At 42.5% G+C, this 25009-nt stretch overlaps 1 protein-coding gene across 2 annotated transcripts in view; it reads right to left on the bottom strand.

The window, feature by feature from the left end:
* Positions 1-25009, bottom strand: part of ACVR1 (activin A receptor type 1) — a 127282-nt gene that overhangs the window by 24755 nt on the left and 77518 nt on the right. For both annotated transcript variants that reach the window (XM_043894907.1, XM_043894906.1), the window contains exons 3-5: positions 9282-9545; positions 6921-7132; positions 2753-2852 (exon numbers count right to left, since the gene is read on the bottom strand). In XM_043894907.1, the coding sequence (XP_043750842.1) occupies positions 2753-2852; positions 6921-7132; positions 9282-9545 (576 nt within the window). The remainder of the gene's footprint in view (positions 1-2752; positions 2853-6920; positions 7133-9281; positions 9546-25009) is intronic.

Raw genomic sequence — 25009 nt, 5'->3', positions numbered from 1 at the left:
GGAGAAGACATTTTCAAAGCACGGTGACCAGCTGTGATCTGATCCATGGAGTACAGGCCCGGCACAAGGGGCGGCTTAACGACATGCCCCTGCTTCCACGCTTCTCCTTAATTACAGGTAGGTGATCAGGGAGGTTAGGTGGAGGAGGGAATTACCATGAGACAATGGGGATCATCACGGGGTATAATCAAAGGTGAAGACAGATGCGTAACCTAGAACACAGCACAGCAGGAGATCCGACTTGCAGAGCAGTGGGGCCTTCCGCCAAGGCTGGTGGCTGATGGTAATCTCAGATGGAAATGACCACATACAGGAATATATGCATATGCAGGAATACAGCTCTTTGCTGGAAAACTAAGCCGCCGAGAACCCAAACATGGAGAAGGAAAGCGTGTCTGTCCAGAAGATTATGTCCTGAAGCATAATCAAAACTGTTCAATCTAGATTCCCTTATGATAAGCAGTGTCTCCCTACTAAATACCAATGACTAATCCAAAGGGCATTAAATGAGCCCAGGAAGGGTCTCTGTGGGCCACTGTCAAGTCACAAAAATCGCACTGGGTGCAGGATTAATTTGAATAAAGTCATGGCAATTGTCCAGCATTTGTAGTTTAAGATGAAGACCAGTGCTAAGATCTATAGCATGGACTGCTACAAAATGGAACACTAATCTTCTCCTGCCTTTGGTTCCATTCTGTATCTTTATCAGCCCTTTGTCCTCATATTCTCATTAGGAAGGAGAGAAAAATACCCCAGAGCATTGTGGACATTACTATATAGTTGCCTCAAATCCTTTTTACAAAGGAAACAGACAGATGTCAGCGTAAGTAGACAGAACTGAAACAGAAACCTACTTCAGTGCTTTTCAAAGGCTTTTAAGTTGTCAAATGCTTTTTGCAGATGCAGCCTATGCATAAGTTCCTGAAAAGAGAAGCAGAGCTGCCTCAGTCCTGGCCGTGGAGATGCAAAAGAGGACGCTTTAACACCTGAAATTCAGAGGTGCACTGATCCCACCTGGAGCAACTGATCTAGTCCAATTCCCTATATTTTTGAGCCAAAAATGGTAAGATACTATCCAAACAGTTCATAACATATATTTTTATCCAAGGCTGTACTACATGAACACTGGAAGCTACTGAAATGCATGGCTCTTTAGCATTAAGGCAGTAAAATGATGAACTTGAACTATTTTAAAAAATGCTGAAGAATATCTATACAACCACAAGCAGTATGCATTTTTAAAGATGCAATATTATTTTGTCCTCTGGACTCTGGGGTCCACCCCTGAGGGCTGCTGTTGCATGAATGGTGAGTTACCACGGGACAACAGGGTGGGGGGTAATGTCCCCCCTTCACTGCCCTCTGATCCCAATCCAGTCACCCTTGTTCATGATCAAATAGGATGTTAGCTGGTATAAGAAAACTACCTTGGTTGTAAGCAGTGAGCATGTTGGGAGCTTTTCCACTTTTATTAATATTTTCCCTACTCACAGTCCACCGTGGAGGAGAAGCATGAAGTGGGAGTTCAGAAACACTCACAGTAGCTGCAGACCTAGAGAAGAGGCCACAGGCTCCTGCCAGTAGCCGGTGTACCTGCAGGTGGCGGTCGCTGTTTTTACCACCTCTGCCCACCTGCCTTCCACTGCTGTATTTGGGGATGTCCTGGCTCCCATGAAAACAGAAAGAAAAGCTGGAGGGTAGCAGCAGCCAACGGTGAAGCAGCCTATGATGGCCAGTCACCTCCCAAAGACAAAAAAATGAGATGACGAGAGCTGCAAAGCCAGCTCACGCCTCTCAAACTGGGAGAACTAGGAGGAGAGTGTGGAGATGGTTCTAATCCATTACTGCTACTGTGGCCATCCCTGTATGCCATCTAAAGGAGAAATTACTGAAAACTGTCATGTGACTTGCAAATACCCAAAAATCAGGACTTTCAAAAAAAAAAAAAAGCATACTGCACCATATTCCAAGAGGACAATTCAGCAATATATAAAGACAAGCCATAAAAAGTTAAAAAATTTGACCTAGGAACCCCAATTCCTGGAAGTTTACGCTACTCACTCAAAAGAAGCAATGTGTGCCAATTTTTTTTCAAGTATTGTTAAAGTTATTACTCAATAGACAATTACACAACCACTCAGACACCTGTGATGTGTACAAACCTATGAAAATGTGTATGAGCTTAAAACTGAAAACAGGGACACATTACATACACACTATGATTACATCTCTACACAAATATATTCTGATACAGGAAAAAAAAATGTGAGAGGCCATAGAGAAATGTACATAGCTCCTTTAAATAAAGGAGCTATAAGGGTAGCTTTGGCAAGTTTATTTCATTTTTTTTTAAGGGGGAAGAATGAGAAAGTAAAAAATTGCAATAGTCAAGATTATTGTCCAAAAACCAACTTACCTCAGATTCACCAATGCCTATCTTTGGTCAGGAGCAGGCGTATTAGTTCATTTTCAAGCAGTCCCAATATCGTGAAGGGTTTACTTAAAACTGAAAGCCTTTGACTAGGTATTTTCTATACTAACTAGTGGCAGACTCCTTTGAAAAGAACTTTACCAAGTTCAAGTGCTCCAACACAAGTCACAGATTAGAAGCATAGCTACTCCACAGGGCTATCTCACACCTTACATTTAACAAGCAAGAGACAAGAAGCAGCAGATTTTCCAAGGTCCATATACTTCTAGAACCACAGTGAACACTGCACAGACCCCACAAAGAAAGGGAAAAGAGAATTACCAACACACTCCAGCAGTGTAATCTGACGGGCCACTGTCCTCTGTACCAGAAAAGGAAGACCAGAGCCGCTTCCCGATGTACACGAATGATCCAATAAATCCTGTAGTTCAAAACAAGGAGAAAAAAAAAACAAAAAACAAGGAGAAAGAGAAAGGATTGAGGAACCGCTTCCAGGTCAGAGCATGCATCTGGGTGTAACTTGCATAGAGGCTACGATCCTGGAAACGTGGCCCATCCGGGTGCATGGAAAGCCCCACTGGATGAAGGACTGATCTTATTCCTTAGGAAAACCTGAAGCTAGCCCCTTCCCTAATATGGGATCGGTTTCCCTGAGGGATCTTCCTGAGTAGTCCTTTCTTGTATCCAGAGTTTTAGAATAAAATAGCTGAAGAAAGAAAATGAGTGGACCAAGTCAAAGATGTAAATTAAAAAGCCCAAAATACAGGGCTGAGCCCAAAGGAAAGCACCAGACAGAAAGTGGAGCAAAAATAAAAGGCTTTGAAGTCCAAAAGCTGAGCACAGTTGACCCTATTCTGCCCTGCTCATGGTATCTATCAAGGGATGTACGTTAATTGACATGCCAGCTAAGGAACTCTAGTAAGGAACAAACAAATTAATGGGGAACAAACAACTCTAATGCAGTGGCCGTGGGCATCCTCAAACTGGTCCACTCGAGCAGAGAGTGACCAGGATGCAGGTTACCTTTAAGGTAGGCAAGGAACAAGAGTCACGAAATTAATACCTCTATGTCATTTCCTTTTTTAAAAAATAGTTGTCTACTCTTAAAATTTTTAAATGAGGAAAGATTCTGTAAATTCTATAGTGCTTTACAATTTTCAAAAGTTTCTCACACATGATTTCATATACTGTATGTCATTCCTGAAGTCAATTACCCACAAAGCAGAGAGAGAAAGAAATATAACTTCCATTAAAACATACAACTATACCCCAAATCTACTTCTGGGCTTCCCTTGTGGCTCATCTGATAAAGAATCTGCCCACAAAGTGGGAGACCCTAGCTTCAATCCCTGGGTTGGGAGGATCCCCTTGGAGAAGGGAAAGGCTACCCAGCCCAGTATTCTGTCCTGGAGAATTCCATGGGCTTTGTAGTCCATGGGGTCGCAAAGAATCAGACACAACTGAGCGGCTTTCACTTCCCTTCCCTTCAATCTACTTCTAAAAATGAACACACTGCAAAAAAGATTCCCAATAGTTCATTCATAAATTTTCCATTCTTACTCTCAGTGCAAGCCAAGAAGCAGATGCCTTTTGAATCAGGAATGGATTTTCTATCATAAACAATACTGCGCCTATGGTGATTGTGGTAATGTTACAGCAATGTTGAGCTGACACTCCCCAAAGCTCCTCCTTTCCCAAACATTGTAGCTGGCCTGTTGAAGGAATACATTTCTTTGTTCAAATTTCATCATCTTTTACTTACTCTGAGCACCACTCTGAAATACTGTTGATCAGCAAAATTACCAAAATCTGAACATCCAAAGAAAGAAATTTAGAATTCTTAAAAGCCATAAAATAGATAATCAGCAAGAAATTGAATATAGATGAAGTAGTTTCACATCTCCCTAACTATCTCTTTTGCTGTTCACTTTTCTCTTTATTCATCCATTTTTTTGAGAGAATAATTTTGAAAATTAAACTGTATTTTTTAAAAATAATGTGCAGTCCTGGTTCTAAACCTAGTTCATAGACTTCAGGACGGGGGGGGGGGGCGGGGGGGGGGGGGTGAAGAAATATCAACCGAAGACAAACATTACTTTAACTCTTGGATGCCAAGGCTTCTTTTTCAGTGCAGGGGAGCTGTTTAGTAAGATAGACATTGCTGAGTCATGTAAATGAGAATATCACTTAAATAAGCATGTCTGTAAACCAATAATGATGACTTGTTTTAAACAGTGTTGTTTACTATGTCATATCGTGATATACTGTCCTTTAACATAGCTGAGTGGAGAAGACTATCTTAGCATATGCTACCATTCTGCTTTCAGAATTATAGAAGCCACTTAGATAGTAATTTAGACTAGAGGTTCCCAGCAGTGCCCAATGTGATTAGTTACATTAGCAATTCTAAGAAACAAAATTCTGACTACTCGATCTCATACTTTTTGCTAAAGTTTTGTCAGGATTCAACCTTGCATCTTCCTTGCTAATAACTCATTTAGTTTGCCTTAAAATGCAAAATAAACTTCTAAGTACACTTCTAAAGAAAAAACTGGCTTTCTACTTTCTGAATGAAATGTCCTTATCCCCTCTCTTCCCAGTTTGATGTAGCAGAATTTAAATACATAGGGGGAAGAAAGCTAAACAAGGTTCCCTCCCCCTTTTTTTCATACAAAACTTGACTGTGGTTCAGCGATGGAGAAGGCAGTAGGATAGGCTAGTTCCCAGCCTGTATCAGCCACCATCAAATGTCTGCACAGCTGGCTAAGGGCAGTCGTCCAGGTGTAGCACCTGAGCTCCCAAGACTGGGGAGAACAAGTCTTCTCCAGCAAAAACACTTCACTGCAGAATTTGCAGTCACTTTTAGGTTTATTATCTAGCAGATCAAGACTTAATTCAAGACAGTTTTAGGCAATGCATAGTCATGGCAGAAATAACATTGAATCACATTAAATGCTGCCACCCTGACCATCTTTCAATTCATCAGTCAGTGACAAGGAGAGCATCGATTTGGTATCGGCATGACTTTTAACATCTTTCTAACATTCACAGATCTTTGCCTTTCTTAAAGGGACCATCTGACTCAGCATAATACCCCTGTAGAATGTTATTACTTTTCCCTTCAGCACTTGACGTAACCTATTCATAGCATGTGGTTCTCTTTCTCACTTAAAGCTTAAAGGTGCTTTAAAATTAACACTTGACAAACAATTTCAAAAAGTGAAAAAAGACAGTCGCTTTTTAATGTGATTTCATCATTTTAAACTATGCAAAAAGAGTAACTTCAAAACATACAAATACAATGGCTTCTAACTCTGTGTAAGCCACAGGCTGATGGTGAGCCAGAGAAATGCGGCTGATCTGAACAGTGTGTGCTGTACGTACGTGTCAAATACACAACAGATTTTGAAAGCTTTTTTTAAAAAAGGATGCAAAGTATCTCATTAATAATTCTTTATGATTATATACTGAAATGATAATTATTATGTTAACTATGTTTTGTTAAATATATTCTTAAAATTAATACCATCTGTGGGTTGTTTGTTTTTTTGTTTTGTTTTAACTTTTTTAAAGACAGCAAAGAGATCAAACCAGCCCATCCTGAAGGAAGTCAACCCTGACTATTCATTGGAAGGACCAATGCTGAAGCTGAATCTCCAGTACTCTGGCCACCTGAGGCCAAGAGCCGATTCATTGGAAAAAACCCTGATGGTGGAAAAGATTGAGGGCAGGAGGAGAAGAGGGCAACAGAGGATGAGATGGTTGGATGGCATCACCAACTCAATGGACAGGAGTTTGAGCAAACTCCAGGAGATGGTGAAGGACAGGGAAGCCTGGCGTGCTGCAGTCCATGGGGTCGCAACGAGTCAGACACAGAACTTAGCAACTGAACAGCTACAACAACTAGAAAAATTTAAATTACACGTGCCGCACATATTTCCATTGGACAGCACTGGTTTAACCGAATGAGTGCCCTCCACAAGGGGGCAGCACAGGAGCACAGAAAATGTAATGGCTGCTTTTTTGGATGTCAGGTTTTAAAGTCTTAAATTACAGGGTGTTAAAATAATCTAGACAGGAAAGTGATTTTTAATATTAGGCCTTTTTTTGCTAAAAGCACTATTATTGCTAAAAATAGAGTAACTGAGTACTGTAAACTCCAACCCTGCCCTCCCACCATCAAAATTACAGGTGACCATTGTCTGTCCCTGTCCCTTCACTCCCAAAAGAAAAATAACTACCAAGAGTCAACTAAAATAAATCCACTCACTCATTTAATGTAAAGGTCTGTCTAAAATAAATGTTCTCACGTAGAGGAGACTAAACTCACATAAGCATGCCAGCATATGCTTGCTTAGAACATGAGACACCAGTAGTATGTGTGGACATGGTCCAGTTACCAGGAACTGCTTAGCATTTCATACTTGAAATTAACAAGCATCTTCAGCCATCTCTGTCACACGAGGGGTCCCCTGGAGCCCAAACTCACTGCTAAAGTGCTGTCTCCAACGTTGGTGGTGATGAGCCCTTCAATGGTGCCATATTCCACATCTCTGGGGTTGAGGCGTTCTTGATTGCGCCTTTTAAATTTTCGGAGAGCAACTCCCAATAGGCAGGCTAGAAGGCATACTGCGAACACTACAGACAAAATGATGAGGCCAACCTCCAAGTGGAAATTCTGTGTTCCAGGAAAAGATTTCCCTGGAGATGGGGGAGAGAAGGGTAATTGGCTATAGGATCATTGTTGTTAATATTTAGTATAACCAATACCTAAAAAGTAGCTCCTGACCCTGACCACATAGTTTTTATAAGTTGCAAAGTGCTAAAACTAAAATACTTCATAACACCTGGCCAACAGCCCAGTCATTTAACCATTATTCATTTAGACACAATAGGATTTTGAAAAAACTCCACTGAGAACCAACTTAACGCATCTGTGTGAAAAGCGTTTTTAAAATATAAAGTACTATACAAATCTGATACTATCCTTATTAACTGAAGATTTGATCTGTAAGGATGTTTTATCATCAAGCCCTTACAGATATTATGCTGCAGTATTCCTATGAGAAAGTGCTATCTGAGTTAAGACCAAATTATCCAATCTGTGGCCTTCTCTTGGATATCTATTGCTGTATTCTCATTGCTATTTTTGCATCATGATTTGTGCCTAGGAACCTATTCATTCAACTTTCTTTAACTCACTTATTCAACATTAATTCACTCACTTAAAACATTCACTCTGATTTCTGATTCACTCACTCACCTAATCACGCATTGACTCTCTGGCTCAGACATTATCACATCACCCATTCAAACATTTATGCATTCATTCACCTGAACACTCACATGTCACAGAGGCTTTCATCTTGTGTAGTGAGTTAAAGTTTCTTAGTTGGATAGTGAAGGTCATAATTAAAAGATCCCAAAGCAATTATCACCTGTGATTTCAGACCCCCTTCCTAAGACATTATACAACCAAGCCCTGTTCTTCCCCACGAAGGTCTTACTCTTTCCATGTCCTGGCCCCTTCAGTCATTCAATCTCAAGCTGAATTTCCTTTATAAATTTCTCTAAACTTTCCAAATCCAAATTAATCAATAACTTGTCACATAATACTCCATGGTACATGTCATTTGTAAAATAAAGTATAAAACTAATTACGTACAACATTAAATTATAAATATCATGCCTCCCTAATTAAATTAGAAATTCCTTAAGTAAATAAATTTTGTATTACAAGTCTAATCTGGCAGAGTCTTCTGCAGATGAGAAACTTTTCATACTGTAGACATGATTTTTATGTGACTGCAGACATTTTTCATGGTCTGTCCACTCTATTAATCACAGTTTAACTCACAAGGTTTAAAACTTTATTCCATCAAGTACCCTTTTTAGTTTTAACCATTTAATACAAAATCTCTTTTATTATTCAATCCTATTTGCTTACCAGACTTTAACCTTTTCTATAGACCTTAAGGTCCTCACCATAACTTTAAAAATTATTAATTATACAACATGATCTTGTATCAGTGTTTTGTTTTGTTTCATTTTTCTGTCTCTCTCTCTTGCTAGTTATCATTTCTGGCCTTGGATACTTCTCATAACCTCTCCTACAGTTTGTTTCTTTTTTGTGTGAGTGAAAGATTAAGGACACCTATTAAAAATGTAGTATATATTAAGACAGTAAATTTGGCTTGGGCTGAATCTACAGACTAAGGTACATTAATATTTGTAGGGACTTTGAGATGCAGTGTAGGGCTCAGTTTATGGGGAAACAGTTTCAGAAGAGGATTGAAGTCCATATTGACTATAATATGGAGAAGATTCCACATAAACTATAAGGTTGAGGTGAAACCTCACCCAGCTTCAAGTTGCAGTGATAGATCAGTGGGCATCCGATACAGGAGAATGGCTTTGTCTCCTTCCTCTTAAAGAAGGAAAGGTATTCCTCTCAGATGCCAGAGCCTTATGTTCCATTTTCCTCCCTACATACTCAACATAGAGACAAGTACCTAATAAGCACAACTGTTTTAGAAATTATGATCTCATAGCTCCTTTCAGAAAAAGGTATCAGGAGCTATTCACCTTCTTATGACACCAAGAGACATCTGGTCTGCCAAATCGTCCCCAGAGTAGATATCACTTTGCTCCCTTTCCCCAAAACATCCATCCTCCTTATAGATTCCAAAAGGCCATGCCTTTCTCTTCCTCACTGGACCTAACTTCCTTGTCACCCATTGTTCAAAGACTAGAAGGAAAGTCTTGTGGCTACTCACATCTTTAACCCACAAAGAACCAGGATAAGACTAACTAAAACCCTTGATCTAGAAATAGAAAAGTCCATGGGAACCTTTAGTAGGCAGCTGGGCCGTGATGTTCCTGTTACACCAGTCCCCTTGGCAGCACTCCACAGCCTGGCCAGGTGACGGCGGGGTCTTACAGGTCATCTTCCCCTGCTCGTAGACCTGGAAGCAGCCTTTCTGGTAGACGTGGAAGCCATCATTTATGCTCAGCGAGGAAAAGCACTGCTGGCCTTCACAGTGGTCCTCGTTCCCACAGGAGAGGCCTTCACACACACACATGTAAAGTCTGGGGTTTACCTTGGGCTTCTCGTCTGCAGAGTGGGGAGAGAAAGGAAGACAAAAATCACCGTGTGGGTTGTAACCCCATTGGGGGAATCACACAGTCTCTCCAAGACCAATGCAAACGCATTAACTGAACAGAAGAAAGTCAGGTGAAGCATCACCACTGGTCATGATCTTACATCTCTCATCTGACCAACCACCAAATAATAATCACCTCTCAAGGTATGAATGTGTTTCTACAAGCTGGGTGCGCTTTTACATCCTACTAGGCTGAAGAACCTAGTAGTTATCATCTACTAGTTCTTATCATCTGTTACAGGCTTCTGAAAATGGACTTCTCCCATTGTGGCTTTCAAGGTATCTTTGGTTTGGTGGGCTCTCATATCCCAGTTCTTGAATCAGAATGTTTTTACCAGAGCATAATGCTCATTGCTTTTATTTTTTGTAGAAGAGGCTCCTAGATACATAGCATCTGCTAATACCAGCTCCCACTAGCTGCATAGGAAACCCTGTCGACTACTCACACAAGGGCAGCTGATGTTCCTGCCATCACCTGTCTGCTTCAGAAACACAACAGAACAGTAAGAGTTCACAAAGGTGCACGGTCTATAATTACATATCCATATTATCGATAGTTTCGCTTAGATGTCTAGATTAATTTTTCCGTAGGAGAACACTAGAGTTTTTACATTAATTACTATGGGAATTCATCACTGCTAAAACATTTTCAACTGGCAGGAAAAAAAAGCGGGGGGCACTAATTATTGAGGATGGAGGCACAAAAAGACAAAGGGAATCGAACAGTGTTTGAACAGTAAAGTAACAAGTGGGACTAAAGGAAAAGCCTACACAGGTTGGTCCAAGGCACAAGACAGATCATCAGTGAAGCATACCTCACCAGACCTCCTAATTGTCTCTTTCTGAAAACACTCATTTGCAGTTTCATCTTTCAAATCACTCTTTTCTTTCCTGTGTTAGAATAATTAGTTCAGACTGGTTGGTACCAACAGTTTCCACTAGTGGATAAGGAAAGTGAAGACAGACTATAAACAGCCAATTCCTGGAGGCCCCTGATTAGTCTGCTGAGGCCACTTTGACCAAAGCACTGTTCATATAAAGGGGTGGCGCCTTTCACGACCCCCTGAAGGTCTGCAGCACACACAGCCTGCCTTCAAGTCCCTGAACCCTCTGTGGCAGCAGGTCAGTGAGAGAACGGCTTCCTTCTTAAAATAACAGGTCGGATGGCTGTGCTTTCAAGAGGAGACCTTAAGGTAAGGTCTTTGAAAATGTCAAGTTCATTTACACAGATTTGTGTGGGTATGTGTGGAGGTGTGGGTTATCTCAAAAAGAGAAAAGCATTCTTCATCTTTCTTCTTCCCTCTTCAAAGCAGTGAAAAATAGTTCACTGCCCACTGTAATGTGGGTGCCTCGTCCCACAGAGTAAGCGCATACAGACACACAGACACAAGCTTTCTATTTATAATTGACTTGCTAGGTCTTTTGAAAACCACAAGGGGCTCATCTAAGAGCAGAGACATGCCCGAAAGCAGAAAATCCAAAATAGCCGCTGACAGTGTATGTATGTCACCAGTCTCACCCCCAAGGAGCAAGAGCCGTCAGACATTTTTAATGAGCAAGAACGCTAATGAGCCGAAGGGTAGTCTTTTATTTTTCCTTGCCTAGAGAAATCCAAGAGAAACTCCAGCACCAATCTATTTCTATGAGGATGAGAAACATATATATCTGTTGACATAATCCAGCAAAAAGTTTACTCTTGCCAAAAGCAAGTTGAAAGATAATATTTCTAGGGAGTCTAGACATGCTTGCCACTCTCGGATGGCACAAAGCTGTGCTGAGGGTTGCCAACTATGCTGCCCAACAGGTGATGGCTCTTTGGAGGGAAATGGATGGGCGGGGTGAGGGGCAGAGTTAGTGGTGTCATACTGATTTGCGATCATAGCTGAGAATTTAAAAGTGTATGTTGAAAAGCTGTTCAGTAATGTAATTTATGTAAATGTGAGACACAAATGTGTATTTTAAGACCCTAAATAATTTTTAAAGGTCATGGATATCCAAAAATACATACTGAACACATTAAAGAGGTTGTATCTGTTGATGCTGGGTTGGGGAAGAGGGGCTGAAGGGGTAAAATGAAAGTAATACCGGAGAGGAGCTGGCCACAGACTGATAATAAATAGAGGAGAATGAATCATTTACTTGCTACACCTACGGTCTGCCAGGAACAACAACAAACAACAACCCCAGGCCATAGAGGGCTCACTCATCACCGATTCTATGGAAACAGATGGTTCAGGGTACCAAAGAATTAATTGCACTTGGTGGTTCTAATAAAAAAAAAAAAGTCAATTAAAAGAAATAAAGTAACGACAATAATAATTTCTCTAACGTGCCTTCAGAGTGAACTCGGTTCTTAAAGTCGAAGCCCAAACTCTAGGTGCACAGGCACAAGATGTCTCCTGCCTTGCCAAGGTCTCTGGCTTTTGAAAGGACATGGGGATGGTCTGACAGATGTTTAAATTGTGACCTAGAGAATACTGCCAGAAGTGAGTAGCCTCAAGTAGATACAGTCTTTAGTAAGATTCAGCCCACTAGACCAACCCTGCCGTGCATCCAGGCGTAACTGGGTACAGATTTTAATCGGATCTTATCCTGTGGGGTCATACTCTAAGTTAAAAACCAAGGTTTTCAGATCTTCCCTGCCACAGTCAGAAAAAAGGAAAAAAGAAGGAAGACAACTCTTAACTCTATGTAATAATTAACTCAGTCTCTGATATGGGCCATGAGTTCAGTTCAGTAGTTAGCAAATGGGAAAGTATAAAAACTCCACCAACTCTGCTTCCTATTTTGCTTTTCACCAACATTTAATTTTCTTAATTTGTGAATTCCCATATGACTGATTAGCAGAGCCCTTAGTGAATCAGGTTTTTTTTAATACAGCCAAATATAAAGACCTTAAATTCACAATCTAAGGATGACCCCATGCACCCCCACACACATCTACACCAGACCCAAACATTAGTTAAACGCCACTTTGGCAATTTTATCCAACAGAGTAGATCAACCTAAGAGACCCCAAAAGGATTTTCTGAGCCAGGATCACTAATTCAACAAAGCAGGTTAAAAGCAAGGTAGTAGCATTTTCAGATCTTAATATTCACAATTCTAAGAAACACAACAGGCCCCCAAATGCCTGTGACTCACTGCTTTCATCTTGTTAAAATTTAGGAATAACCATAACATGTGTGGGCCTGGGATATCTTATTTGGGGTAGGCTGGTGGGGTGGGGAAGTGTGAGAATTATCACAAAGCCCTTTTTAGGGCCACAAACAAGGGTCTGTGGACCTCTAATCTCTCAGACTGAGATATAAATACACTACACATCAGGGAACACCGAGGAAGGATAATCACCTTCTGTGACTGATTTTCAACAGTCCAGCCAGGAAGCGCCACATCTGATATGAAGCATTTTACACTTGCCTGTGCAAATAACTAGGAAGTGCCCTGGCAGAAGGCAGTCCGTCTACTCTACCTAATTGACGCTCATTTAAATAATTCAGTAATTGAAACGTCAAGCCAGAGGTATTCCCTCTGTGCAGAGCTCACCCACACTGTTTGTTCTGAAGGCACCTCCCAGCATTACTCAGTGTTATGGCTGGCACTCTGTGCCCTCTGGAGCCCCAGAACCAGGCCTGTGTGAACACACTGGCAGCCCACGTCTGGCTGGGAGCAGCAGGGAGTCCTTGGCGCCACCTGGAAGGATCCGGGGCTGGCTCTGCAACCACAGGCTCAGGCTGGGGATCCCAGGGGTTCACCAAGGCCGAATCCTTTAAAAGATTCTCCTCGTTCTGGGTGATACCCAGCTCACCATCTGGACACACCTACTCTCACAGCCTAATCCTGGGCTGGCAGAGGAAGAGGCAGAGCAAAGAGCATCGCAGATTTTCTAAGACTGTCCAGAGTTTGGGATGATCTTGTGCCTCAGAGTAAGAGGACCCACATTCATGTCTTAAGTGGGACTTGAGCAACCTAGGCACACTCTGAAGGGACTTCCATGTTCTCCTGCCCACCTGCCCAGTCATGCATTCCAGAATGCTCTGAGGCATTTCAGTTGATGGTCATTCTTAATGGTGCACAAAACCCCACGTTTCCCACTGAAGTCTTTGACACAGAAGACAAATGAGAAAATGCTCCAAGTCAACCAGCCTGTAGCTGTGATCCCAGGAATCAGCAAAAGGAACAGCTGAATTTCTTACAGGCTCACCTCAGAGCGGCACAAACAACATTGCAATGATTAGACTACCGTCTATGAGGCCATTGTCCAATAGCTCAGAACTTTATAGGCTAAAAAAGGAACCCCAAACATCCGTGGACTTCTTCCAACAGTATAAACAGTTCATTCATTTGAAATGACAGCTTCTATTAGGCTCATAGATATGGGAGGCCTTCCATCAGCTCCTAAGCCGAGAGTGCAGTATGGCACCTTTCCAGAATCTTCAGCATTTGAGATCTCTGGCATTAAACAAAGGCTTACGGAAGGATTTTGCAATGCCAGGTATCACTGCCAGCAAGCCTGCTCCTGAGACAGAAGCACAAAGGTCTGTCCAGACTGCCTAGTGAAGGGCATCTGATGGTCTGGCAAGAAAGCAGGCTATATGCTTGGAAATAAAAGACACCCAGGTGCCTAAATGCTCTCATTACAAAACATCCACTTAGGGAACCCAAATCATTTTTTTTTTTAACCTGAACAGAGAAACTGATATTTGGTAAAGTTTAAAAGCGAAGAAGAAAATATGAATAGGGGCAACTGAATAGGATCACATATAAATTAGAATAGCAACAATAAAAAATGATAGTAGGGTTTCCACAATTTTGAACTCATGATGCCTCTATTCTAAATGTGCCCTTCCTCCAGGGTTCCCTCACTGAGCTAATGGTGCCCCCATTTCAGATCTACAAGCCTGACTCCATGACCCTCAAAATGGAGACACACAGGGAATTCCCAGTGGTTAGGACTCAGGGCTTCCAGTGCTGGGGCCCAGGTTCAATCCCTGGTCAGGGAACTAAGATCCCACAAGCTGCGACCCTGCCTCCCTCAAAAACGGGGGGAGATACAGTGGTCACCCTGCCCTGGCTGACCTGCGCTCCACCTTTCCAGCCTCACCTTTGATCCCCTTGGTTCTGGGAAGGGTTCCTCCTGCTTCAGGAGCGCAGGTCTACTAGGTATGGAATTCCCCACCATGGGATGCTGGGCTTCCTTCCTGAGGACACCCCCCCAACCCAGTCTGTGCCCGTCTTCCCTTCAGATCTCACCTCATTCTCCTCAGAGGAGCCTTTGTTCACACCCCCAAGTGTAAAGCAGGAGCCCCTATCTACACTCACACACACGTGTCAGCATGTGTTCCACGTCCAAGTCTCCCCTCCAGACTGTGCACCCCATGAGGGGAGGAGCTGAGCCCACTCGGCTCACCCTTAGGCTCCCCACAACTGCCTCAGCCCCCGGCGGGAGGACACGCCTGATGAACGTTTAGCTCCAGAATGAATTTTCTCTTCACAGACAGGATTTAGAGGTGGGAAGAGACATGATGCTGGTTTTCAGAGCCGACTGAGCCTATAAAGTCTTTAAATGTCAGCAGAGATCTTCAGGCAAGGCTTAGTCACCGAGCCAGCGTGTCTGTGCAAAACCCTTCTCCCTGCAGGCGCTCGCCACAGCGTCACAGCTGGTCACCTACTCGGGCTTACAAGTGTGGAAAATTGGTACTTTTTGTGGTATGGTAGGTTTTCTGTTTGCTTGCTTGTGTATGTTGGAAGAAAGAAGTAAAGTGCAAGAGTTCTGAAAACAAGGAATTATTTAATATATCAATAGAAGAGCAGGGCTTTTATGGGAGGTCCTTCCAGCCTCTATGATGCTATGGTGATCAGAGAGCCCTGGCTCCAGCCAGTTTAGAGATGTCTTGCAGGACTTGCCTGCTCAGCAGGGAAAGGATGCGTCTGGTCTCTGCTACCATTTTTCTCCTATCAGTGAAAATAATGGCATTTTCAGCAGGGAGTGAGGAAGAGTGAATTACATCATTTTCCCCTTCTTGCTCTGCTGAAGGTGATAAGGATTCCTAAGTCACCCTGCATTTGAACTGCTGAAGCTGGGGGGGTGGGGGAGAGTTCCATCTGTCTATTTTGTGTCTGGGCTGACTCCTTGTCTCTGAAATAATCCCTGTAAATGAAGTCAATTGCAGCAGCCACACCTTTTATTTCAAAGCCAAAAACTCCGTCTGTGTTTAAATGACTAACAAGTTAAAGAGCATTGTGGGGTATTGACCTAAGACAACACTGGTCTGTCTCTTCCATGATTTTTATGATTCTATGAACACAGCAGAGACTTAGCTTTAACACGTGTGTCATGTCTGTGAAGCAACTCCTTCACAGGGGAGAAACATGGGGGTCATTATTTAATCTTTCTTCATTTTGTCTTCTTGAATTGGCGCTTCATATAAACAAATGATTACCAGGCCTAATGGAAAGTACCTACTGAGGAATTCTTTCCGAGACAATATACCCCTACTCTGTCCCATGTATTCTTGCATCTAAGTGAAGCTCCAGTTGTTGGGAGAGTAACAGAGAGGACACAGGCTGAAGGAGGGGGAAAATGCACTGGGGAATTATAAACACTTCAGAGAAGTCATTCCTTGTTTAGATTCAGGAGAGCCGGTGATGTGGGACCATCTATAGCATGTCTTAGGCTTGAAGCTCATCTCTGTGGGAAGAGATGTTCCTGACTCATTTGGGTTATCTCCACCACCCCTTAGGATATCTGGGGAGTGCATGGCTGCTCCAGCAAGGGTTTCCCACACAGGCTCTATACTGAAAATATACTGCATGGGACCAGACAGCAAAGAAGGGCCAACAGAGCTCCTACTTCCGTTCCCCTCCAGAGCCCATGACCTTCTTCTCTGGGAATCAGGGACCGAGCCTCCAAGGTTGCCAATCTCTGCTTACCATCAGTCAGCCGCCACCGCACCCCCACTCCCTTTCCGGAAGCTTTCAAACCACAGAGATAAACCCTTTAAAAGATGGGCAGCACTCCAGTTTGTTAACAACAGCCTTAAACTGCCAGCCTCTAGGTATCATGGCACCCAGAGCTCAAGGCAAAACCATCCAGAAGTAGTTAAATCCAGCTAAATTCCTCCTCTCAAGCTCTCCACCCTATCCCAGCCCACAGAAAAGCACAGATGAGGTATTTTCTAGACTCTTTTCTTTCCAGCTCAAATGAAGCCAAAGAGATCAAAATACCCAAGGGGTTAAAAACTGGGGCATAGCCCAAACCTCTGACATTGCTGCTTTCCTGTCTCCCAATTTTCCAATCACATCCTAAGGTCCTGTAGGTTCACAACTCCACGGAAGGTCAAAGAAAGAAGGAATCCCATGACTACAAGCTTTGTGCATCTGTATTATAATGTGATCTTTGCTTTGCCTATCTTTATTATCCCAAGTCTAAAAATGAATACAGTCCACAAGAATTCATGAACTCCTAAATTCAACACACTTAAGACTGGCTTCCTCATCAGACACTGAAATCCTACAAGTCACCATGAAAAAAGTTGAGTGTGGGTCATTTTCAGTTTATTGTTTTCTTACTCCCAAGCCCACAGAAAGGCTCCTGGTGCCTACACTCTAGGTGGGAACAGAAAGCCTTTCTTCAGAGTGCTGTGAACCAGAACTGGCTTTTCAAACACACATTCCACACCCCCTCACGGCCCCCCTCCCAGCTCTGTGGCCCAGCACGCCATTCCCGATTTCCATGATAATCTTGGACCTTGGCAGGAGAAAGACAGCTAAATCCGAGATGTGTCACGAGGCCACTGGCCGGGGAGCAAGAATATCTACACACAGACCAAGGCAAGAACAACAGGCCAGGGTTTCTGCAGAGTGCCTTTGGCTCCCATGGCAGAGCACCGACAGCCTAAAGATAGCCCACGTCTCTAAGAAGGGGCACTTTTAAATAGTAGCTTCAGTACTACCAGTCACTTTAGAAGTTTTTCCTTTCAGAGCCTGCTTCCATCCACACCGGCGTGCCAAGCCTGTCCAACGATGGCAAGCCCGCAGCAGAGATGAAAGCCCAGAAGGAAATGGAAAGAGTCCCAAGGGGAAACAGACAGTTCCTAACATGCTGGGATGCTATGCTGTGCCCACATTTGGACTGCTGAGAAAGAATTACCTAGCAAAGAGACACCTTCTAGAAGTGATCCACAGACAGTCACGGGGGAATTAATGAGCAGGTAAAAAATCAAGCAAAAGAGTTTAACTCAATGTCTCCCCCTTTCTAAAACTGTGGCAGAGCACACCACGATGGCTGCTATCCAGGGTTTTTTTTAGGAAAGCCTTTCCCTCCAAGAGAAAACACAGACCTCTCCATTTGTCAGACCCCGTTTGGCTGAGCAAGGAGAAGTGTGTGGTGTCTTCAGCACATACTGTACATCCATAGTCACGGTGGCCACTCACTAACCACAAGACTGCCCAGCGGAACCACTCAGAAGAGCCTGCTCCTTTTTTGTTTCCTTTTAAGCCAGGGCCAAAGTTCCCAAGATCTTCCTAAGAACCACTGAGATCCATGCAGCCCCTCACCTTGGGCAGCAGGGGAGCCCACGCTGTCCTAAATGGCAGTCGGCCCGGGGCTGGTGTATGAGGGACAGGTGCACCGTGGGCTATTTTCAGTTGCTATCAGCTCGATCGCGAGCCGCACATGCTCAGTAGGCAGGCAAGTTTGGGTTGCCTTTCCAACTCTGGGCAGCCAAGACATACACCTTCCACAGCTGCCAGGGCAACCAGCAGCCCGGTCCTCCTCCCAAGACGGGAGCAATGAAAACAGTGTAACCTGGCCAGCCACCATGCCAGCCAGCAGGCAAGCTGCACCTCTCATGTCCCTGCCCGGGTTATTCTGAGCTGGGCTTACCGACACTCCATGGCAACACAGGAACAAAGGGCCAGCTAGAGAGGGATTTAAATGTCTCACAAAAGTTGCTAGAAAAGTCAGCAGCTCAGCCTTCTGTTTCCATAATAAAAGTAGCGGTGGAATTAGTATTAGGTTATTGTCGTTTGCTGCTGTTAGAATTTGTACGCTACCTACAACAAAGGTCTTCTCTTGGAACTAAGGGTTTTGTTTTTGTTTTGTTTTTGTTTTGTTGGCCACTATCGAGTTGCTATAGTTGGGATGCCTTTGAAAAGGCAGCACGTGGGCCTGTCTGCTCAAACCCTGCAGGAGGACTAGTTGTTCCCTGTCCCTTCACCTCTCATCTTGCTGCAGCCTGTGAGCCACTTCACCGCACAATTCCTTCAAAACACACAAACTGAGCCTAATTAATCTTTCAGTGGGCTTCCCAGGTGGCTCAGTAGCAAAGAATACACCTGCCAATGCAGGAGACCCGGGTTCAATCCCTGAGTCGGGGAGATGCCCTGGAGAAGGAAATGGCTATCCACTCCAGTATTCTTGCCTGGAAAATCCCATGGATGGAGGAGCCTGGTGGGCAATAGTCAATAGAACTGCAAAAGAGTCAGACACGGCTCTTTTTAGTAGCTCTTTAGTAGCAACTAAACAACAATCCTTCCATAGCTCTCAGTGCCCTCAAGATCCAAAACACACACCTCATGCACCAGGCCCTGCCAGGCTACTTAGGGCCTCAACTCTCAACCCGAATGCCTTCTATAGGCTGCTCTGGCCCTGCTGGACCCCCTGGGCAGTGTCCCCCATCCACCCACTTCTCTGGACTTGGCCCTTCCCCTGTTTCAAAGTCCTCCTCAGTTCTTCCTTTGCTGGTCTAATGCCTGCCCATCCTTCCAAACTCCCTGGACCACTGTCCCCAATCCCAGCCCCACGTGCCATGTAGACTCTACCTGCCGACACCCCAGTATGGTGCTGTAACCTGTGTCTCCTCCAACTAGACTTTGACTCTTTGACAGCAAGAACCCTTTCCAGGTATGCTGACATCACCAGTACAGATCCTTGGCCTCATACTAATCAGTCAGCTAAAAGAATGTTAAGACTGGCTCTCTCTTCCCAAACTTGGAATAAATTCTTTGAAAGGACAGGCTTTCCTATCCTGTCCCCGGTCCAGATCAGTTCCTTGGTCTCTTATAACATTATCTTTTTTGTATTATGATAATTATTCATTTGTCAAATATTCATTGAGCACCAACTACGTGCCAGGCACTGTCTCAGACACTAGAGAGAGAACAAAGACCACCGCCAAGTCCCGACCTCTCCCACCCTGGGGCTCACTTTGCATGGGTGACCCCTCACCACCACCCTGTTACCATCCCACATGGCACTGCAGGTAATGGCTCTTAACAGGTAAGACAGCCCACCTTCAGAAACACAGTAAAAAGGAAGAAGATGCCTCCTGACAGTGTTTGATGCTCTTCTGAGAAAGGCTTGATTCCTATGCAGACCAAGAGTCTTCCTTTCAGAAGGCGCTCTAACTAGCAATACCGTTTAATTATAAAAAATTACCCTAAACCTTAGCAAAACTGACTGTCTGAAGCTCATGAAATAGGAAATGATGTGAAAGATAAACAGAAGCCATGAGTGTTTAACTCTACATGGCATTCTGCAGCATTATATATTTCACAGGAGTCAAAGTTTAAACTGGACTATTTGTTTTGCTTTCTCTATTTTTTACAACTTTCCTGAATGGGTCTGATTTATTGTTATTATTATTTGGAGGGGAGGATTTCGTATTGGCTTGGTGTAAATATCAGAATTCAGAAAATAAACAAATTCAGCAAATAATAAATAAAAGAGGCTACTCCCTGCTCCAAGTCACCATCTGAATAAAAAAATATATAGGTAGGGGTTTTTGTTTTTGCTTTAAGGTGTATTTCACCACCCCCTTCCAAAAGGACCTTCTCATTCTCCCTCCTGTTCCCTTTCCTTCCCACATCCCGCAAATGTACATATCCTCAGAAAGTCCACGCTCCACTCTAACCCATAACAAAGAATTAGATGCAGCATTGTGGAGGATCCAGGAAACACCCAACTCTGCAGAGCTCAGATTCAGCTGATTAGAATCAGGCAGCAGCTGTTCCAGTGTTACCACCACGGCTGAGAAGGCACAAATGTAAACTTCCCTCTTCCTGTCAAATCACTGGCTTGCAGAGAGCGAATGGCAGGCTACATAAAGTTGTAAAATAATAATAATAATAATAAAAGGTCTGGAGCAACTCTGTTGGAGACTGTCTGGGTTAGCTGTCAGAGTTTTCACCTGAGGGCAGCAAGGACTTCGGAGCAATATGAGCTCTTGGGAGCAGAGGAGAGCTGTCTTTCTGAAACTGTGGGTTATGACCCATTCTGGGTAGGCAAATCGATTTAGCAGTTCAAGCAGTTCAAGTTTCTTTCTAAATGAAATAAAACTAAATAGAATAAAAAAAGAGAAGAAACAGGAGTACATTAAACATAGAGTGATAGCTCTTTCACGAAATTTTCTTTTCAGGTGTGTGTGAGTCCTACTCCACGATGTTTCTAAATGCAGGTGCACGGGTCCAACTCTAAAGCGTTTCTTACTGTGAGTCAGTGAAGATTCAAAGGTTGCCCCGCCCTGGGTCTTACACTATCTTGGAATCGACATGAGTTCTGAGTAATTATGACTATTGCATATAACCATTATCAGGGGAAGTTGCCTGAGGACATGCTAGATGGCAGAGGGAGGTTCTCAGCAGTATTTGGAGAGTTACACATTAATTTTTTTTTAATTTTTGATTTTTTACTGAAGGATAGGTGACTTACAATGTTGTGGTTTCTGGTATCCAGCAGAGTGATTCAGTTATACATACATGTATATGCTTTCTCATATTCTTTTCCACTATGGTTTATTACAGGATACTGAATATAATAATTCCCTGTGCTATACAGTAGGACCTTGTTTATAGTAGTTTGTATCTGCTAATCCCAAACTCCTAATTTATCCCTCTCCTATGCCCTTTCCCCTTACAAATTAATTTTTCAACGTGTTTTGTTTTCCTTGGTGTTTACTTTTCAAAAGCAAAAAATAGCACACATGACATGCCTACCAATCTCCTGCTTCCCCAGTTTTTCCATAAGGAGGAGATGGCATCCATGTTCCCTCCCCTTGAGACCGATCTTTGTAAGAGAGAAGCATGGAAACTGTTGCACTGCCCACTCACTGTTGACCACAGGAAACCATTTAATGAGCCAGGGCCTTGGATTTGCTTTCCCATCTGTTCAATATTTGACTCTGATTGAATTTTCAAGTCCGTTCCACACCCTACCACTAACTTCTTTCATATAAATGCATTGAATATGAGCATTTTATAATGTTCACCAGAAAAAAAAAAATTGGATGTGGCTTTAGTTTAACTACATACAGCTGAAACAAACATTCCCCAGGAAGGAAAAGCTGAAAGGAAGCTTTGTCACAGCTCACCTTGCATCAATAATACACTCACTCTGGTAGGTGAGAAAATGTGACAGTAAAGAAGCGGTATCTTGAACATGCACAGCTTCATCTGATATTTACATTTTAGGTCCTCATGACTAACAGCTCAGGACATCTCATCTCTCTTCCCAACAAATCACTCATACCATTGATGATGTGTTAAAAAAAAAAAAGATTTTATTCTGAACAAAAGGAATAAATTATAGTAATGAGAAATGAGAGCAACAAATTTAATACGGAGACATTTCTCTTACATTCATTCACCCCTTCACGAACTTCCTGCACTCTCAATAATGAGAAATTCAAAGAAAGGCTTATTCTATTCTTCACCCCCAGTGGCAAAGAGGGGCACCTTTGTGGACCCTAACAAAAAGTCTATTGAAGTGATCTCCTTCCTTCCCTCATTGGGTAATTGGGCTGGAAAGTCTGAGTAGTGATGGCTTTGGAAATACTAAAATCAAGTCAACCCAGAAAATAATTTAGTACTTAGCAATCTTCTCCAGGACAGGCCAGAATCTCTCACAGCAACAAAACTTGCTGTAATAAAATCTAACTATGGCTTGCAAATGCAATAAAATGTGGGTCATGTTAGCTTTGAAATATTTTTGAAGAAGCAGTATGGTATTCCACTCCAAGTTATTTGTGTCATACTCATCCCTGCAGATGCTCATGGGAACAAAGGTAAAACCAAACAAGGAGTTTCTGGGACAAAAATGGACTTCTCCCGGGTGGCATGATAGCAGTATTAGAGCATGATTAGTCTTATTAATGGGAAGGAAAAGGAAGGATATACGGGTAATTAGGACTCAAGTGCTCTTCTCTGTGAGAGCAGATAAAACTCTTCCTGCAGCTGGAGTTGTATATATAATGAATATGAAAAATGAATACTAGGTATGAGAGAGAAATAAAAAACACAAACCCAGGTAAAAGGAACTCATCATTCACTATTATGAGCTCTCACATCAGCCTGTCATATAGACTGAATTGAGCTGGTTCCAGTATGTGCCAGATACAATGTCAGTGGATGTAGCTAATTTAGGGTATCAAAAAATACAAAATTCTGAAGAAGACTGATAATGACAAACTCTTACACACTATTCCTCAAAGTATGCGTGAGTGCTAAGCCACTTTAGTTGTGCCCGACTCTTTGTGACCCCATGGACTGTAGCCCACCAAGCCCCTCTGTCCATGGGGTTCTCTAGGCAAGAATACTAGAGTGAGTTGCCATGCCTTCCTCCAGAGGATCTTTCTGACCCAGGGATCGAACTTAGGTCTCCCCTGCATTGCAGCCACCAGAGAAGCCCTGTTCAAGCTGTATAATCTTAAACAATAGTCTAAATCAATTCAAAAGCACATTCCCACTAACCTATTTCATTAGGGTAATGGGAAGGATTATGGGAAAATAATATATATAAAACAGCCTAATATCTGACACATACTAACCACTCAATAAACAGTACCTATAAATCATTAAAAAGGCGTGGTTATAGTAAGTATTTTCCAGACTCATGAGGTCTTTTTGGCCCCAGAGTATTTAGGATTCCATAGAAATTGAAAATGTTCTAAAGCAGGGGTCCCCAATCTCCAGGATCTAATGTCTGAAGATCTGAAGTGGAGCTGATGAAACAATAATTGAAATAAAGTGCACAATAAGTGTAACATGCTTGAATCATCTTGAAACCATCCTCACCCCACCTCAGCACCATCTGTGGGAAAATTGTCTTCCATGAAAGTGGTCCCTGGTGTCAAAAAAGGTTGGGGACCAAGTCAAACTTTGCCAAAATCACTGTTTGGGACCTGTTATTTAAAATGTTATCACTATATCTAATCAATGTTTAAGAGACATTTGGGGATATTTTGGTAGACAAAAGGAAAGAACCTTTGTTTTTTCTTTTTGTCTTTAGTAGACTAAGGAGTACAATACTCAACAACATATATTAGAACAAAATCTCTATGATTTTCTTATTTATGCACCAAGAATGCCATCTAGCTCCACTGAAGCCCAATTAATATGGTGCCATATCTGCTCTAATACAAACATCAAACATGGGTCCATTTCCTTGGTCATCTAAAACCCTGCATGAGACAATCTATAAGGCTCATATAAAGTTTTTAGTTATCTTCCCTACTATTTACCTCTTTCAGTTAAGTATTTTGTACTTAACATTTACTTTATGACTAATGTTGAGTATATTAGAGTGTATTACAATAAGGATTCTCAGTGGTGTTTTAAAAAAATTTTCTAGTAAACATGCAAAAACAAAGAGTCTTTTCATAGAATATGCTATTGATAGTTAACAAGGAGTTGAGTCATAGAAGGAAGACAAGACTAATATGATTAGAGCACTCTAGGTTATAGCTGGATATTGTTTTTTTTCAAATAAAAAAAAGCTATTGTAACTAAAGGATGATGTGTTTTTTCCATACTTATAAACATCCTAGTGGTGGTGTTATACTCAATAGCAAAACCTTAGTGGCATCCATTTCCATTTCAGCCAGACTAACGCATTTCATTACAGATCTTCGCTGTGGCATTAAGAGGTCATTTGCTGGATTCTTTGGGCAGCTTAAGAGCTTAAAGCAGGAAAAAACAACCAATGGCTGAATTGCTAATACTTTTCCATAAGGGCCCTTTTCACTTCCTCTTCCCCCATTCGTTCTCCACTTCTTCTCTATTCATACTCCATTTCTACCTCAATTTCTTTTCCACTCTCTTTTTTTTCTATTGTGCCTACACCATGAGTCCACCAGGACAGCACATGAAACTTGAAGGACTGTCCTACCATACTGTGTACCTAGAGAAGCACATGGAATTTGGAGGGATTTCATTTCACAATGGTCTTTACTTTTTTGTTTTATTATGATCATATTGTATAGCCATAAAAAAAGGGAAAATCTGAGCAACTTGCCTTTTGCCTCTAGACATGATCAAGTGTCCTCTGGGGGATAAACGCCTCAGCTGAGAACTACAGTTAAACCATCAAATGTTCCCAGTCCATTTCTTCTTATTCCTCATTCCTTCGACCTAAGAC

Source organism: Cervus elaphus, chromosome 33 (assembly GCF_910594005.1).
Source record: "Cervus elaphus chromosome 33, mCerEla1.1, whole genome shotgun sequence".
In the NCBI taxonomy this organism is placed as follows: domain Eukaryota; kingdom Metazoa; phylum Chordata; class Mammalia; order Artiodactyla; family Cervidae; genus Cervus; species Cervus elaphus.
The sequence above is the reverse complement of the archived record's forward strand: the minus strand, read 5'-3'. Positions and strand labels throughout refer to the sequence as shown.